This window comes from Protopterus annectens, chromosome 11.part0, assembly GCF_019279795.1.
Source record: "Protopterus annectens isolate FY-2018-M chromosome 11.part0, PAN1.0, whole genome shotgun sequence".
NCBI classification, from domain to species: domain Eukaryota; kingdom Metazoa; phylum Chordata; order Ceratodontiformes; family Protopteridae; genus Protopterus; species Protopterus annectens.
Window position 1 is genome coordinate 1,051,176,780 of NC_056745.1, and position 20,280 is coordinate 1,051,197,059.

General features: G+C 32.9%; 1 protein-coding gene across 1 annotated transcript in view; it reads right to left on the minus strand.

Annotated features, from left to right (window-relative positions):
- Positions 1-20,280, minus strand: part of LOC122815019 (mucin-2-like) — a 197,210-nt gene that overhangs the window by 24,933 nt on the left and 151,997 nt on the right. Inside the window, exon 17 of the mRNA XM_044087271.1 lies at positions 11,450-11,489. Within this exon, the coding sequence (XP_043943206.1) occupies positions 11,450-11,489 (40 nt within the window). The remainder of the gene's footprint in view (positions 1-11,449; positions 11,490-20,280) is intronic.

A 20,280-nucleotide genomic window follows, 5' to 3' on the forward strand; every position in this document is an offset into this window, starting at 1 on the left:
GTGTGTGTGTGTGTGTGTATTTATTTATATATATATATATATATATATATATATATATATATATATATATATATATATAGATAGATATACGCAGCAGTTTAGAGGCTCTGCTTAATGTGATAAAATGGATCATGAGGAAGGCAAAAGATTTAACCAGAAGGTTTGTGCAATGGAATAGTTCAAAACTGGAGATAGAGGAGATGTCCAGAGTAGAGAAGGAGAGTAGTTTCCATATATTATGCCCCTTCCAAATTGAAAGAAACAGACTTATTACCAGAGGTAGAAAAATAAAAAGAGACAGACAGAAAGAGACAAAGAAAGAGACAAACAGGCAGACAGACCAGCCTAGAAGGGACTTGGGCAAAGATTAGAGAAAGTGGGTCTCAGAGGCCAAAGTGTCATAGAGAAAAAAAAAACAGAGCAGACATTCTTCAGGGGTGAGAAGCAAGACTGTGGAAAGCAGATTGCAAAGGAAACTGAAACTAAGTAGACACAGTCTTCTGGAAACATAAGACTAACTAATGTTAAAGGTGTGTTATACTTTGAACTATTTTCTAGAACTCTAAATAAATCAATATGTAGAAGGAAATAAAACTATTATTTCAGTGCTGTTAATGATTTGCCATAAAGGTGTATAAGAATGCAGTACATCTGTAAAGTAATTGCTGTGCAGGAAAGTTTCTTTAAGTAAATAAAATTGCTTCTCTGCATAGTAAGAATGTTAAGACTTGTTCGTTAGTGGTACCTATAAAAGTTAGAGAACTGTGTCAAATGTTCACAAATAAAATTGAAATATATGGTGAAAAACATAAATGGGTATTCTCATGACACAGATTGTATTTAAAATATATGGTTTTGAACTAATTTTCCCCTAACACTATCATAAGATCCCATATTGGATCTGGAAAAGATGTTGTAAACTGAAGTTTAAACAGTGCTAGTTTGAATAAAGTTAAGAGTGTGTGGAGTGCAAGTTGTTCACAAGCTGTTGGAGGTGGTTCCCAGCATGGCACATTGCAACATTGAAAGCAAAATACTGCTTGCATGAACCAGACTTCATTTTTTTAGGTTCTACTAAAAGCACCCAAGTCCCAAACACTAGAAGACCCCTGTCTCCAAACTGGGGACTAAAGTATATTGTAGTTTATCAAAGGCTGTCACTCACACTCAGACCTAAATATGAGTTCAAGCAGGCAGCTCCCACACCTTACCTAAACACATTACTTCAGTTTGTGTGAGGTGAATGCAGCAGCCATAGGATGGGAGTCTGAGGAGGATTTTAGGGTCAGGAACAGGGAGGGATTATGACATGAGAAGACAGTTTTAGGATTAGGGAGCTGGTAAGGGTGTTTTAGGGTTAGGAAGTAGGGAAGGAAATTTAGTTTAAGGAGTGATCTGAAATGTAGGATTAGGGAGGAGAGTGGATGGAGTTTTAGGATTAGTGAATACGGAGCTAGGCTAGGAACTGGGTGGGTATTTTAGGTCAGAGTTAGGACTCTCATAGTTAAGTAACATTGAACTAGCAGGAGTTAGAGCATTTGCCTGTTTGAGCCCATGACAATGAGCAAGTGTGTAGTGAGCTAATAGGAAATGTGCACTTTGGGGGCAGAGCCTAGATGGCTAACTGGTAACAGCAACTTTTATGAGCTCCACAATCTAGTACCAGAATTCAGGAAAAGAATAATTTTTATTTTTCAAAAGTAGTAAATTCTTATTAAGGAACCCCAATTCTATAAGAATACCAAAGTTTACGCATTTTGTTCGAAATTTTCCTGTCAAATAAACTGGAGATAACTTCTTCAATACAGAAATGAGCAATTCTAAGTCTTCAAATTTTGAAGCTTCACTGAAAAAGGAAATTCAACTGATGTCAGCCACACTACTTGAACTATCTGTCAAAATGGACAGATTTACAGACAACCCTTAAAAATCTAAAAGTCAACTGTCAGAAACAGACTGATGTCCTTAATGAAATCTTGTAGCAGCAACAATCAAAAATATTGGATATGGAAACTTCTCTAAGTGACATAGATGAGAGACATAAGAAAGATGAAACTCACTGTGAATCTCTTTTACAGCAGAATACCTGGCTAATCAGTAAAATAGATGATTTAGAGAACAGAGAAAGGAGAAATAACATTAGAATTTTTGGTCTTCCAGAAAAACCAGAAGGTGAGGACATTATTTTATTTCTTATACTTAAACGTATGCTGTATGCATTTATACTTTATACAATTCTTAATTTGAAATGGTTTTTGATTTTTAAATACATTTATTACAATATTTTATAATATAGACTTTAGTTACTACTCTACTCAATTTTAGCATTCTAACATTCCATTATGACTGTTTACTGTCACCCTTGTTTAAAATAGCCTCAAGCTAACAAATGCTGTCTCTCCTCTAAAATAGAATCTACATAATTAACATGGAAGCTCTCATCCTAAAATATAGGAATATGAAGAATTAAATGTTTTTATACACAGTTATAGGTAGATTAAACTAAATTAACCTCACCTATTATCAAAATAACTCTTGTACTATCTATCCCACACATTTATACCGCATAAGTATATACAGTTTTATAGTTGTTACTGACGAGAGCTTCCATTTCACATTCTCTGACTTCACTTGTCTATTCCATTTGATTAAATAGTCTGATTAGTTGAGATATTTTTTCTTTCATATTATTTATTTACTAAATATTAATGTCTTCTATGGTTAGAAAATGTTTCAGTTTTTAGGAAGGTGCCTGTCTAGATCAGTTTGTGTTATACATCAGTGAGTGCACTGTACGGATTTACACCATCACTTTACTGTTGAGTCATGCACTGTTTAGTTTAAGGATGCATGTTTGGCCAGGCTAGTTTGTAAACTTAGAGATACAGTAATGAAGGTTCTGTATATTTGCTGATGAGGATAGACTCTATGTTGTGCGATGCATGTTTTTACAGTTATTTCTGTCAACTGCACGAACAATGCTGTGGGGAGGGCTGAAGCTCCTTGAAGAGTGATGGTGAACAGTGCCCGTTATGGGATTTAACAGGTTAGTTTACTGCTTTGTTGTGTTTCATGATTGCCTGGGATTTGTTCCTCGTTGGGCCTTGGGAGAACTCTCGATGTAGTTGTGGATCTGTTGTTACGTGGTCTATTACATTGTTGACACTTATTTAGGGTGCTTTTCCGTTGCCAGGCAATGGATCCAATATACTAGCAAGTGCTTGTGGTGATCACATGATGGTTGCATGGGGAGGTTGTTTTGAGGGGGAGAGACATTGGCGTGCTGCAGAGTTTGTCTGGTTTCTGTGGGAATGTGGATGGTCGAGGAGCGTGCAGTGAGAGTAAGTTAGTAAATTACCACTTTTATTCATTTTTTGAGAACAATAGTCAGGGAGGATGTCTGATTCGGGGTCTGTGTCCCTCCATTTTGTTTAGATTGCCCAGATCTCCTGCAGTGGCAGGATGGCAGATGTACATTATGTGTTGTGTAGTGGCTTGCTATGAGTGAATGCGGAAGTGTGTGGTGCTTACAGGTAGGCTGTTAGTGGTTCTTGGGGTACTCTATCCTAGAGCTTCTTCCGTTTAAACAGCCAATGTCCCTTGTCTTGGAGATGGAAGCTTTAGAGCTAGAAATCTGCTCAAATTGGTGCACATGAGTGCAAAAAATAAGGTAGCTGGTCATTGTTGTGGTGTTTTATTACTTTATAGTTGGCAGTTCAACTCTTGTGTGGATGTCCATTCAAAATAGTTGATCTGCTCCTACCTATAACTTTCAACTAACGCAGATTTTGTTTTGGATTTTAGTTGAGCCTCTTAACTTGTCATGATAGTAGTGGCTTAAGATGAATGTCATTCTATATTTGAAAGCTATAAACTGGTATCATTCAGAGCATGTATGTTAACTCAGTCCCCCATCCTGTCAGGTTAATAGATGAAGTGTTTCCAATTATTTTTAAATTTGCACTCAATTTTTTTGGCTATGTTTAAAGCTGCTAATTCCTACTAAGTTATTGTAATGCTGTTAGTTTCCAGCACCCTGCATGCAGCTGTTTTCACAACAGATTTTTGTTCTCAATTTACATCAGTTATGCACCTCAGTAACGTCTCTATATATAGATTTTATGCCATCAGTTTAGGTTCTCTATAGCCAGTACTATTTGCCTAGTTTGTAAGTAAGTGAGGCTGGTGAGTCTTTAATGTTGGCTGAGGATTTATCCAGTATCTTAATGTAGTAGAAAAGAAATGTGTGTGGTATTCACATCGCCAGTAGCGATTACAGTTTTTCTTACAATAGACATCCTATGAAACAACAATGCATTTAGTGTAGGAAGTGACTGGAGTTAGACTAAATTAACTATAGCAGATGATTAATGGGTAAATTAGTATTTTGCTTTTTATTTATTTAAAACTATAAACAAGATTAAATGCATAGTAGGAAGAAATGAACTTGCAAATATTGATTCTTAGTTTTAATCTGCAAACATATAATATAAGCTATCTGTTTAGTTAAATTTCTGATCCATATTTCTCTATGGGTTGTGCTTAGCAAACTTGAAATGGGTTTTAAGAATATTTACCTTTTAGATGACAATAAATAATAAAGATATGCATAACACCTCAGTAAAAATATGAAACCCTAGAGAATATAAATTGCCATAATTCTGGAATAAGATGCTTATACTTTCAATTATAAACAATACTTCATATCTTTTTCGATTTGGGTAAATTCATAACACTAGTATTGACTACATATATTCAATAACTTAAAGCATTTTTTTTTTTTTTGCGTATAATGGAACTAATACAGAATTTTGATTTGGGATTGACTATGCTGTTAATCACTACCCAAAAAGAATGTAGTAAATGAACTTACTTATACTAACTTTGTTAATGGATAGTATATTCTTTAATTTGAAATAGTTAAGGTATTGACAAAGTAGATAATATGGAAAATGTATGTATTTATGTTTATGCATCTATTCATTTATTATTAAACTAGGACTATTTTATTTGGTTACAGTATTTATCATTAAATAAGTTTCATCAATCATTATACCTAGACTGTCTTTCTACTTTGAATATTTTAGAACTTAGCATTAATGTTTTTATTATATGAAATCTTCCTCTGTTCTATACACTTACAATTACTTAAAAGTGTATTTGCTCCCATTAACAATTGTTTTGAATAAGCTGCTTCTATTACATTAGTTTCAAATCTATCTCCTTTATGTATTACAAATTTCATCTATTCATTCAATTCTAACAACAAAAGTGGATATATAAATTAATTTTAGATCTTGTATTAACTCATACTGGAGCTCAGACATGTTACTGTCATTAATCACTTTTTGTTTGTCATGAAGGTTAATCTGTTTGAACTTATATGTTCACTCAGATTAGAAGTGCATGTCACTTCATGTTGGTTAAAGTTTTCAATAAACTCTTTATTAATATGGTTACTCTTACTTATTTTTTATTCAGTATTCAAATCTTCATTTTATTGGCCTATCTCTAATAAAACTTTATGCAATTTGTTAGGGAGAACTAAACTAACTATTCCACACAAATTTTATCTAGATAAAGTTACACTCTTTATTATCCAGTCAATACCAAACATGAAAACTTCAATTAACTCACAAGAAAGTCATACTTGATGGATTTAGCCTTACTATCCTTAAATGTTAAATGATTAAACAATCCAAGGAAAAGATCAAATTTCCTTAGATACTTGAAACTAAATAAAATTCAGGTTGTATTTATTCAAGAATCCCATCTAAAATCATATGATAACTTTAATTGGAATCCATTGGAATATATAAATCTATCTTGCTCATCATACAAGAAAAAACAAGAGGAGTTTTAATACTTTGGAAGAAAAACATCATCATTCCCCAAAATATTTATAAGTATGAAGACAAAGAAGGTCTTATTTCAATTGTAATAAATACATTTAATAATAGAATATGGACACTTGTTAACACCTATTGGTTTCCTGGTATAGGGATAGGAACTGTTAGGAAACATTTAGAATTAATTAAGAAAGTTTATAAGGGTATTTTGATTCTAGGGGGAGACTTCAACTATACTTTAGACATTTCTGAAACCTCGAATAAAAAGCATTTCCATCTTACTTCTCTAGGAAAAGCTCTAGGAAATTGGTGTGAGAATCTAAATCTAATTGAAACCTACAGTTATAAAGACCCTAACTCACTATCCTTTTCTTATAGTGATTATAGATTTGGCACCCAAACCAGAATTGATAAACTTTATGTATCTCAAGATTTAAGTATGAAAATAATTAACTTTTCTATAATCTTTTGCCCCTTTTCGGATCATAATTCACTTGTTTTAAAACTTGAAATTGATTTTAAAAGGTTGGTCTTCACAACAAGAATACCAGCATACATCACCAAACTACCACAATTCAAGCCATGGTTAGATCACGAAATTCAAAACTTTCTTGACATTAACCAATCAAATGATATATGTTAGACAATTCTCTGGGATATACTAAAAGCTTACTTATTTGGTAAAATTCTAGCTTGTTTTAAAAATAAGACTAAAGAATGGGAATCGGAACTTCATAATATTCAAAATAAGCTTATAATTATCAATAAAGATAATTCACAACATCCAAAAACAAAAAAAGAAAACAATTACAGACTTAAATAAGAAATACAATGGAATATAAACTCATAAAACAAATTTGGCATTAGAAAAACTAAAAATCAACTCACACATAATGTCGCCCAAACATCTCCATAATCTTTCAATTAGAGTTAAAAGACAAGCCTCAGATAAAAATATTACAAAAATCATTCATGAAGGTAGAAATAATAAAATGGTATCAGACATTAGTGATATTCTTGAAGCCTTTAAACAGCATTACTCTGACCACCAACTCAATAATTCAGCACAATTTCAACATATAGATGTAGATAAAAGTTTACTTAAAATAAATACAATTCCAGATAAACTAAAATCTGTTATCTTAAAACAAATTTCTCTTGAAGAAATAGTTGATAAAAATAAAGAAAGAAAAAATAATAAAGCCCCCCCCCCCCGGGATAGATGGAATTATAATGGAACTATATGTTATTCCCTTCCTCAGCCATCTCAATTTTCCATAAAGCCTTAAATGTAATTCAAACCGATAATTTAATTCCTCCCTCTTGGAAATATTCCCTAATCACTCCTATATTAAAAGAAAATAAAGATCCAAAACAATGTAGTTCCTATAGACCAATGTCCTTGCTAAATAATGGCTACAAGATATTTGTATCCATTCTTGTAAATAGAATTAAAAAATCCTTAACACATATTATAAATTCTGATCAGTCTGGTTTTATTTACAATAGGCACACTTAAGAATACTGTCCCTTATCGACATTTTAAATAGGGACAATCGAGAAGCTCTTCTAATAGCCCTCGATATTGAAAAAGCTTTTGATACGTTGAAATGGGATTATCTCTTCAAAGCTTTAGAAATCTTTGATTTTCCATCTCATTTCATTACTTTGATAAAAAATCTATATAAAAATAATCCTGCGTATGTAAAACTAGACCCTTTTACTTTAGAAACCATTAAAATACTTAAAGGTACAAAGCAAGGCTGTCCTTTATCACCCATTTTATTTGCTCTTGCAATATAGTTATTTGCTACTACATTACGTCAAAACACAAAAATTAAAGGTATAGACATTTGTGATCAATTTAATTCCAAAATCATGTTCTTTGCGGACGATATACTCTTAACACTGAGTGTCTCACAAGAATCTCTTAAAGAGTTAGATCTTCAGACTAAAAGGTTCTCTGATAGCTCAGGTTTATGTGTAAGTGAATCTAAATCTAATTATACACATTTAAATAAAAAACAAAATTATTTCATAACTCCAGTCCATTTAATAGGAAAACAGGTCTCTTCTATAAATTACCTAGGAATTATTATTGATGACAACATTAATAACACTCTATCTACAAACTATAAAAAATCTTAAATACCATAAAACTACTCGCTGACAAATAGAATAAACTATTCCTAAAGTTTGAGGATAGACTTCAATTAAAAAAGATGGTATTATTACCAAAAATAAACTATATAGCTCAAGCCATTCCAATGCTACCTAATAAAAAACTATTACAAGACATAAATAAAATTATTTTAAATTTTCTCTAGTTCCCTAAATGAAACAGGATAGCCAATGCTCACCATATAGACCCTGGGAAATGGGAGGAATTAATTTTCCAGACTTAGAGACATATATTAAGGCTTCTATATTCAAAATAGTTTTCAACTGGATGGACCCAAAAATTTCATCAGCTTGGAAATCCCTTCATATTTCTATTTTTTTAAATGAGAATAAACTCACAAAAATACTCTTTCAAATGATCAAATAAATATATTTTGAAAAATATTATGTCTTAATTTACAATTTAACATTTCGAAACCCACCAACTCAGTCTTCATAAACTACATCTACAACTAATTAAGATCTTTCATAAACTCAAACTTAGACATTAAATTATGGTGGGAACTCTTAATTCCTTTCAAAATAGCTAAAAACTTTCCCAACAAATTACATGAAAACATTATAAATAATTGGGAACTAAAACATTTTACTTGTTGGCAAGATTGTATTAGGAACTCATCAGTCTTAAACATACAACAAATAATAAACACCTTTGATATTCCATATTCAGATTGGCTTATACTTCAAATCATTTTATTTCATGCTCAAGAGTTATACAGAATAATCAATAATTCCTCCTTTAGTTCTGAACCAAAATTAATTTCCATTATCCAAGAAATGGTTTATAATAATCATAATTGGTCTAATTTAACCTCATTGCTCTATATAAAACTTAATAATTTACAAAGTTAATCCAAAACAAAACTTCTGGAACTTTATTACTAAAGGTCATCAGATTAACCTCTCCTCTGAAAACAAAATTAATTTATTGTATTCTATTAAATTAACTTCCAATATATAAGCTTGGAAGATTTTTTCATGGAAATTCTTACACAGGGAATTTTACACCCCCAATAGGATAGCTAAAATAGACTCTTCTAAACAATTGTTTTGTTAGAGATGTTCTCAGAATTGTAATGCTGATTGGATTCATATATTTTTGAGTGTATCAAAATTAAAAAATTCTGGGAGGAGATTGGAAATTTCCTTCAAGCTATTTCTTCAGATTCCTTCATACTAACTAAATCCATGATTTTTCTGAATGTAACTGAAACAAATGTTATGAGCAAAAATAATTTGTATCTACTATTGACTATACTAGCAATTGCTAGAAAATGTATCACAAGAAAATGGAAAACTTCATCTGAACCCAACTTTCAAGAATGTATGACTCTACTAGAAGAAACAATACATATGGAGACAAAGGTAAAAGAAACAGGAATCTTCCCTAACAAATGGATCAACAATCCTTGGAAGAAAGTTTTTTCTCTCATTGAGTCTTTAAAGATCTCCACATCTTCTTAGTACTTGGAGAAATTACAGTGATTTTTTTGTTATGTGTAACTACCTCTGTCTAACTCTAAGTTATTCTAATTTTTTCATATAGGCCATATGTACATATTGTATATAGTTTGTCTTTGTTTCATTTGCATTCTAGTAGAAATTATATTTTGTCTTTTTGAAAATCAATAAAATATTTGGAAAAAAAAGGAAATGAGCACTTTAGCAGACCCATTTCTTTAGCTTTGTGAACTGTTCGAAATTTAAAGCAAGTAAAACTTACTGTCTGCAAAAAAGTTGGCAAATGTATTTAAATCTACAAGAGAACTGTGTTGTTTTAAAATACATTATCTGTTCGAATTGACATTTATCTAGGAGCTGTGTGTGTAATCATACCTTGTTGGAAAGTAAATGTTAAAGAAAACGTTTTATGCTTTGAGTATAAATTGCTTACAACTGGTGCAATTTTTATAGCTCTGAATCTTACTAGATGATGTTTGAAACTGGTTCTCCCACTGAAGAATAGTAAGGCCTGTAGCAAAGTATATAAGGAGCATAAATAAAAAACATCCTCCAGAGTACTGAATTGTTAATACTGAGGAGATGTTGCACCTTTAAAATACAATTTAATTACCATTTCCCAATATGAGACTTGCTCTCTTGCTGTTGCAATAAAATTTAGTTGTTTTGACAGTTAAAGTATATCTTGGAAAAGAAAATTCTGTTGGTGTTATACTACAGACTTCTAACATAAAATATTATGTGCTGAGAAATTTATTTGCAGTAATTCTGGTAATTGTGAAACTAAATTTTGTGTGAGGTGCTGCCTTCAAAAGTTAAACTCTATGGCAGTGAAAAATGGAATTCCTGCTGTGTAAAAAGGTAGACAATTGTATGCAATAGAATATGTATTAAACAAAGAATAAGACTTAAATGTAATTTATATTTTAAGTGTCATTTTTTTTTATCATATGAGGTATGCTAATGTCTTGTTATATACTTTAAAAAAATGAAAACTCTCTTCCTTTTTTGTTGGAATGATCTGAGGGAATGTGACTGATCATATGATGTAATATGGGCTGTTTAAATGGTTATATTCATAGCTTTAGTTTTTCTTTTAAGTCTGATGGGAAACATGTATGATCAAAAATGTTAACTTAATGAAGCTCTTTGCAGTTTACAGTGTGGTAGTCCCTCATTTTTTTTCACTGTTGGTTGCATTAAGGCTGCTCAGTAGATGCACATTTGAAATAATATTTAGATATATATTTCCTTGAAAAAATAAATAACTTTTTGCCTCTCTGGCTCATGGATTCTCAATGACACACATGCATTTAGTATTGGGTTCAGTCCAACAAGCCACATATTACTAGCTGCAGACTTGTTTTTCTATCATTAGGATGCTTCGGTATAATATATGTGGAAAATCTAGCTATGTTTTAAAGAATTCTGCTTTGCATCATTCCTCTGATAATATGCCTCATTTTTATGGACCAAATAAGATGCAAACAGTATGGCAAATTCCCACAGCAGATGCATACAGTATTTAGAGTGATCTTGGCTGTGTACAGAAATATGTGTGCTGAGATATTTGCTCCAAGGCTTCGTGGAGGATTTACACATTTTCCCTGGATAAGTGAGGTTTCAGCACAATGACTTACATATCTTTCAACTAGTTCAATAAACCATATCATAAATGTAATACTAGCCTGATAGATGTGCCCACAATGCCACTGTTTTTGATCCTTGCAAAAGGAGTCCATTCTTACAGCAAATGGCTTAGGAATATTATTAATCATTAGTCATGTAGCACAACAGTAGATTGCTGCAGTTTTTTATGACAAGCTGGACAATTAATCATTTTCTGTTGATTAATGCAACATAACTGATATACTACACATGTATAAAATCAAGTAAAATTTTATGACAAATAATTTTATGACATTTAAAGAAAAATGAACTTGAAATTAAAAACTTACATGTGTAGCAGCATTTATTTGCATCGTAAGTTCTGTTGTCCTAAAAATATGAATAACAGTGTAAGTACACAAGTATGCACTTTCTCATACTTTGATGCTGACACAGCAAATATATCTGACTTTGTGTATTGTTCTAGTATCGCATTACTCTAAACATGTAGCAGATATGATTCTAAAAACTTAGATTCAATATGAAGAACAATGCTACCAAATCTTATTCATAAGCTTTCACAGTTGGAGGCAGTAATTTTATAATGCCATTAATAATAAACAAAGTGATAAATATCCACAGGCAGGCTCTATTTTTTTCAATATGTAAAATACTAACTTTTGCAAACTAATGTTTGTCTCATTACAAGGATATCTGAATCAATACATATTCATACATTATACTTAATTTTCCTCTGGCTGATACAGATGCCCACTGAAATCTACATTTAGAATTTAGTTGATGTGAAAAATATAAGCTAAGTGACTGAAGCTTCACTTCAAAAAAAAACTTGGCAGGAATATGATTAAATAATTTAAATTTGCCATACATTTGAATTTGTATATATTTAATATTAGTTAGTAAAATATATTATTTCTTTTCTATATGAAAAATGTAAAAATAAAGTTAAAGAAACAAACTTGACATGATAATATTAGTACAAAATGCTGTTGCTGTGCTTCCATAGGTTGCATAAACATAAACAACATCAGCCAAAGTTCTGTTTGTTTATTGCTTAGTAAGTGTTGATTTTGACACACAAATGTATTTCAGTGGCACTGTAAGCGTGTTACCATGTTCATGGTCATAATCATGCTCAGTACAATCTCCAGCCCTCACTGCTGTCTCACATTAATGCACAGGGGCAGAATTAAGGCTATGAGATGTTAATCAAGTGTTCCTTTAATCATGATCTCAGCCTCAGTTTATCTACTGTGTGATTAAGAGCATGTCAGATAGTGCTCTCAAGCTGAGTCTGCAAAAGGTCCATGCAGGTCAGTAATCTCCCCTGGTCACCAAAAATAGATTTTAATTGCAAAAAGATCTTATTTTAAAAAGTGAACCATTGAAAGTGCACAAGACTCTAAGTTAGAGCCTCAATTAAATAAATTACAGAAAGAACTATACCTAATGCACCAAAAACATTTTGCATTTCATAAAATGAAATTCTTGGCTAAATATTCTGAGTGGGCAGAAACCCCCCTCAAAAACTTTATCAAGAATAATTAATATTAAACAGATAGTTCCCAGATTATCATTAATACATTATAAAAGCAAGTTGTGTAATACTAATTGTGAAATTCTAAATATCTTTGAAAAAATTTATATGAAGAGCTATAGCCCACCTAATAATCAAGTACCAGTTCGTGAATGTGAGGAGTTTCTTAACTACCTCAACTTCCTGAAAGTTAGTGAATTGCAAAAAGAATGCCTTAATGCCCCCTTCACACAACAGGAAATTCAAGATGTTATAAGTAAATTAAAATCAGGCAAAGCCCCTTGTCCAGATGGGTACACAAGGACTTTTACAAAATCTTCATCCAAAAGTTAACAAACACACTCTTAAAAATTTTTAGTTACATAAGCCCTCATGGCATTACTGATCTTTATCTAAATAAGTCAAAAACAATTTTTATTCCAAAACATAACTCCAATAAATCAAATCCACTCAACTACAGGCCAATTTCATTCATCAATGTAGATATAAAAATTATGTCCACACTGTTAGCAGAAAGACTTAAGAAGGTCCTGCCTAAGATTTTATCATCTAAGCAATCTGGCTTCATGAATAATAGGCAGACCTGGGACAGCACTTTAACACTAGACTCAATTATTCATCTCCTTAAGCATGGCAGAAACCCAAGATATGCCCTTGTATTAGATGCATCCAAAGCGTTTGATAAAGTTGATTTAAATTTTCTATTTAAAACACTATCTTACAGCGACATACGTGAGGAATTTATTGAGTTGATAAAGATACTCTATAACAATTCATACACATATCTCTGTATAAATAAAATAGCCTCAAATCCCATCAAAATATTAAATTGGACCATGCAGGCCTGCCCTCTATCCTCTTATCATTTAAATGTATATATTGAAACGCTATTTTTGTATATATCCCAAAAAACATTTCATCATATCCCGAAAATTATGAATGCTAAAGTAACCTTAGCAGCCTTTGCTGATAATCTGAATATATATTTTGAACTTCCAAATAATGACCTAAATAAAATCTTAGCAAACAACCATACGCTCCACAAGGATGGCATGCAGGGTCAAGCCAACAATGTAAACCACCAACGACCAGCAAAAACGATAGTGAACATGCAGTAATGAAGAAATAATGATTATTTATTTATAATTCCTTCAAATCCAGACCGGTTTCAGCTATTCAGCCTTTATCAATGAATACAATAAAGTTTTTTTGAATGAAATGAAGCAGCCTGCATTTATACTAGTCTCTGATTACCTGGAAGCAATATTACAGCACCACCCAGTTGAAAAAAATTCTAAAATTTCTAAATATGAAAAAAATCAATCTAAATCTCTTATTTTTCCAATAAGCCCTTCAGGTCATAAAGAAACATATTTCTCAGAATTTGGTATTGAAATAAAATATGTATTTCATTATTTAGGAATAACTTTTGAGCATAATTACTAACCCATGAGGCATAGTAACCTATATAAAACCTGTGCCACTATTCTACAGGACACACATGGAGGCAAATGAAACTATCGCACCTGTCCAAAGCTGCAATAATGCACATTCTACCTAAATTATTATATCAATTTAATGCATCAGATATAATTATTTTTAAAAAGTTTTTCAGAAAATAAATGTAGAACTGTCTATATTCCTCTAGCACCCCAAATCGGTCAGAATAAGCTATTCAAAACTCATATATCCCAAAGGGAATGGGGGTGCTAGGCTTGCCAGATTTCAAGTTATAATATGACATTATCTGCTGTTCAGATACAATTAGACAAATTTCAGAATTCAGGCCCAACAACAATGAGTGGACCCCCTCTCTAGGTTAAAATTTGGTATGAACATGCTAAAAGGACTAACATTAATACAAAAGCTCATCCCTTTCTTAAATTAGAAAATTTTAGGCAGTTACATCCCTTTCTAACACATAAAATCAAGATGTTTCAAAACCTTCTAGAAACCTTAAACTTAAGCAAGACCCTTATTTTGTTACAGCCTATTTTCAAGAAACCAAATATTAAATTAAACAATAACATGATTCTTCTTCTTTTGGCTTTTCCTGGTTAGGGGTCGCCACAGTGGATCACCAGTCTGCTCATGATTGGCAGTGGAGTTTTATGGTGTCGAGTTGCCAGCCCAGCGCCCAACCTTCCACGGAAGGCACACAAATGCACACACACCTAGGGCCAACTTAGAGTATCCAATCCACCTACAGCATGTATTTGGGATGTGGGAGGAAACCAGAGCATCCAGAGGAAACCCACGCAACTACAGGGAGGACATGCAGACTTCACACAGAAGGCACCCCAGCTGACGACTGCACAGAAGAACCTCTTGCCGTGAGGAAGCAATGCTAACTGCTGCACCACAGCGGCTGCCCTAATTAAATTAAATTAAATAATAATATGATAAACTTGGAAAAATGCCCACTTATTTAACTGTCACTTATGGGACATTCAAAAATATAGAGAAAAATCCATTGAACAAGTTAGGTTAGCCTTCAACTTACATAAAGGATATACTGTAATATTAAGGCAAATCAGAGAGCTCGTATCTACACTGGCAGCCATCTCAGATGTTAATAAATCAGATATTAATACCTGCATAACATTACTTAAAACCCGATCTTATAAAAAAAGATGGTATCTAATGTCTATAAATGAAGTACCTCAATTAAATACCATTCATCTCTTTTATATTCTAAGTACTGGTGTGATATGAATAGGGAACTCATGGATGAGCTAAAATCTCAGGCTATTAAATCCACTCTCAAGCTGACTCCATTCAAAAATCTTATCTATACACAATTAATGATTAATAATAATGCATATCTTACACCAGTGAAACTTAATCATTTCAATCCAAAATTTCTTCTTGTGGTCATGCTGCCCATTTCCCAAAGCTGATCTGTTACATATTCTATGGAACTGTAAATACACATATAAACTTTGGTGTTCTCTGAAGGCGAGATTAGAAAAAATGGGCTATGAAAAATCAACGCTGTCTTGGGGGTTTGCCATTCCTAACATCACCACACAAAAATTATCAAAGCAAAAAATGCATATTCTACTAACTCTTTTTGCCATAGTTAAACTTTACATTACTCATAATTGGTTAGACCCCTCCAAACTTTCTTAGATAGGCTTCAGAAGTATGGCTGTTAAATATATATCCTCACATAAACTTTAAACAAAAAATATGAATAAACGTTTCTGCTACATATTTTATGCTGTGAGTAATCAAAAGGCAGCCAGTCACCAGCTGAATCTATCATTTGATACATTTTAAATAACTCATTGGGGGCACATTTCACTACTTTCTTCTACACACAGGTGAATGAATTTAGTAGTTAGAAAATAAGCTATTAAATATAGAAACTAATTCAGACAACAGTTATATGCATATACGTAAGAAATTCTAAATCAACATGTTTTAATTTTTATTTGATAGGTTCTAACAAAATTTTAGAACTATGCAGTTTTTATACATTTTGCGAATGTTCCAAATTGAAGAAGGTTTTATACTTTTTTATCATTTGAGAATCATTATGTAACAACTTTGAAAACAAATAAAGGGCATGAGTGAATATCATACGAAATAAGGGAGTGGAAGAGCAGATTAACTATGAAATATCTCTTAAAAGGATTGTCATCACCCATTAAATAATTATGAACAGGTCACCACTGAGCCTGTCACAATCCCACCTGTGTTGATAAGTCAGACCTAATCAGCAGCCAACTTGGTTTGTTACTGCACTTCCCCATGGCTGTCACTAAGCCATTGAAAGAGTTTTGTCATTAGTCTGTGAAAGGAAAGTACAGCAGCAATGATGGCCTCAGGCTAGACTTTCATAAAACATTGAATCAGGAAGTGGCAGAACAGACTTTAAAATAACTTATCTCTCTTAGATATTCAGAAAATACATTTTAATAAATTAAAAGTATTTAAAAATAGCAGAATACATTTATAACATTGAGGAAGACTCATAAAAATACTACTATGGGAAGGAGCTGAGGATTATTAAAATACCGTATCCTTTCGTGTAGTTTAAAAGCTTTTTGCCATGGATCATTGATCTTCACACCCCTGAGCATCATGAATAGATAAAGATATTACCCAAAATAGAGTGGGGTGAAAAATTGTCAGCATTTTTGCTGGGGCAATCCCTCATCCCCTCAGACCTATGTATGTCTAACTTCACAGCTGTACTATATTGAAGAAGGAAGAAATCCCCCAAAATATTGGGTGGTGAGATTGGCATAATGCTTAAGGTCTTTACCTTATAGACACAATGTGCAGGGTTTGATTCTCATATAGAGTAATTGGCTATGTTTAAAATTGCCCACAAGGGCAGTTAGTCTAGTATGAATAAACTTATGAACCTAAAAGAAGGGAATCATTATCAATGTACACTTTCAAATTGTATTGGCAATGAGTTTAAATAGAAAAGAGAGATCAATATTATGTTCCTTGGCATATTTTTCTTTGGGCAGCTACCGCTTAAGGAATTTTATCTTGACCACCTGTAGAGAAGGCTTTTAAAAGTAAATAAAATGTTAGAGGGCCCAACACCAGAGTAAGGACTGAGGGGACAGTCCTAAAAAGATTACTTTTTGTATTGCTTAATAGTGTGTGTGTGTGTGTGTGTGTGTGTGTGTGTGTGTGTGTGTGTGTGTGTGTGTGTGTGCGTATATATATATATATATATATATATATATATATATATATATATATATATATATATATATATATATATATATATATATATATATATATATATATGGGTCCACTTCAAAATCCTGAATCTCAAAATCTCTAAACTCAAAATACTGTGACCAAATTCTCTAAAGCTCAAAATACTGAAACTCAAAATATAGAAAAAAACACAGTACAGCAACACAACTATATTACATCAGATCTACATACAGAAATATATTACTCTTCTGCAAATATAAGCAGGGGGCAAGCCTCCATGAACCCCCCATGTGGGGGCTGCACCCCCACACCCCCTGCTACTTAAATGTATCAACTCTGAGACTGCACTTCACTACACTAAAGTGCAATCTCAGAGTTGATATATTTAAATAGCGGGGGGGGGCACATCCTCCCACAGGGGAGGTGCACGGAGGCTTGCTCTTCTGCTTATACTTGGAGAAAAGTAATATGGTTTGTGTTTTATTTCTTTCAGTATGTACTTGTGCTGGAATATAATAAGTGTTAGTATCCTGTGTGTTTTCAGTATTTTGAGTTTTCAGTATTTTGAATTTCAGTATTCTGAGCTTTAGAGATTTTGGTTTCAGTATTTTGAATTTAGAGATTTTGAGATTCAGGATTTTGAATTGGACCCATACATATATATATATATATATATATATATATATATATATATATATATATATATATATATATATATATATATATATATATATATATATATATATATATATATATATATATATATATACGGATATAGATATATGTTTTCTGTCTGTTCACTGTGGACACATCAGCAAGCCTCTACAGTCACTTTAAATGTTTATGTCATTTAGCATGTTTAAGCACTTTAAATTCAAGTATCTAAAATGGGACTTAGCAATTAAGGACCAAGTTACACCACTAACTAAAGAGAGTTAAAAGAAACAAACAAAATCTAAATTTATGGAAAATGTGTTCAACAAATCAAAAATAAAGTAAACATAGATAAAAGACATAACTTGCAATAAAAATATTGCTTTTAACAAGTATTCATAGTTTCATAGTTTCATAGTATAGTACTAGGCTATCTGCCCTGGGGCATTTGTAAGCCTAGCCATAGTGATGTGGCTTTTGCCACCCCATGAATGGCACAAAAATGTACAGAATAAATCTAGAATACTGTGCTTCTGTCTAGTAGTGACACAATGAAGGTCCCCTTATATAATAGAATTAGTTTACTGTGTCCCTGTCTAGCAGTGACACAGATGTGACCCCTGGGGTAAACTTACGATCTCCCATCCACTCATCAAGATTTCTCTTGAAGAGAGTCAGTGAGGGGCTCTGCCTAATACGAACTGGGATCCTGTTCCAAAGCATGGGAAGCCTCTGGGTTATGAATCTATCCCTCCAGCATGTCCTATTCATACTTGTGCCGAGGTTTAAGTCTTTAGCTCTCGTGGTCCTGATGGATTTGGATTTTTTGAGGTGGAGCATGTCCATCAGATCCTGATTGGACATGGCCTTGTACGTCAGGCAGAGATCACATCTGAGCAGGTGGTATGCTACTGAATAGAGCTGAAGTTTCTTTAGTCTGGCAGAATAAGACATATGTTGGAGACCCTTGATCCTTTTGGTGAGGTACTTTTGTGGTCTCTCCAGCTGTTGCAAATGCCGGGTGAGGTACATACCAAGTGGGGCATTGTACTCAATCATGTGTCTGATGAGGGAGGAATATAGGGGTACAATGACATCCTTTGATCTGGATGTGAATCCCTCATGATGAGGTGTGCAAGGTAGAATGTTTTTCTAACCACTTTGGCAACGTGGGTGTCAAATGAGAGGTCGCTGTCTACTTGGGTCCTCTGTAAATTTCTTTGACAAACCCTACAAATAAATAAATCTTGTTCAAAGTCACTCAGCATGTGCATCAACAGTGGGCATGGTACTATTAGGCTACTTGGGTATGTTGTTGTAGTCAAACTCCAGATCTTTTGGGTAAATATACATCCCACAATGCCCCCACTGATTACTGCTTAATATACCCATCATGCAGGATTCAATTTACTTACTCAGACCATTTCCTCATTGTTACTGTTAGTAATATATGAATCACCCACACACTCCCATTGTGCATTACCCGAATGTAAATCATATATCATCAGAAATCATACTATCAAACACAGATCCTATGTATTCTTTACTCCTTTGAAGCAAAACACTGTCATTTTAGTTTAAGAATAAAGTTTAGGATGTTATTGTGGTTTAAAAGTAATTTTTCTTCATAAGACATAAATCATCTTTGAACAATCATATGTATTTATTTGTTTATTTGTATGCTTCTGGCAACTAACCTGACTCGATAATGAGGGCCCTTTTTCAGGTACAGCCTTGTAACATTGTGATCAAAAAACAGCTACACAAATATTGTAAAAGAACAGTAGACTATTTTATACTAAAACAGTCAAGAAAGTGTGGCAAAAAGATAAATTAAATAGGCTGCAGAAAAAGACTCTGCATGCGATAAGACGAACAGAAGACAAAGACTGAAAATATCTGACAGCAAGGAAAAATGAGAGTAAATACAGGAATCAAGGAGAAGGATGGCAGACACTGCCTGAAGATAACCATCACCAAAACTAAGAGGGGCAAAATTAAACTAAGTCTGAAGGTAAAAAAGACACATGCCACATTTAGAGTCAAGTATGTTAGTCAGAAGTTCTTAAATGCATTATATCATGACAAAAAAATAATTTACAAATAAGCAAGGATCACAGCTACAAAACATGCTTTGAGTCACAGAGGGAGGCCCTAAAGGCCTTACTGCACTCCAGACAACCTGGGTTCAACTAATAGCACTGTTGTGGGACAGAACCAAACTTTGGGCAAGGATGGGAGTGAGTGGCAAAAGCTGCCTCATCCATTTTGGGGTACGTT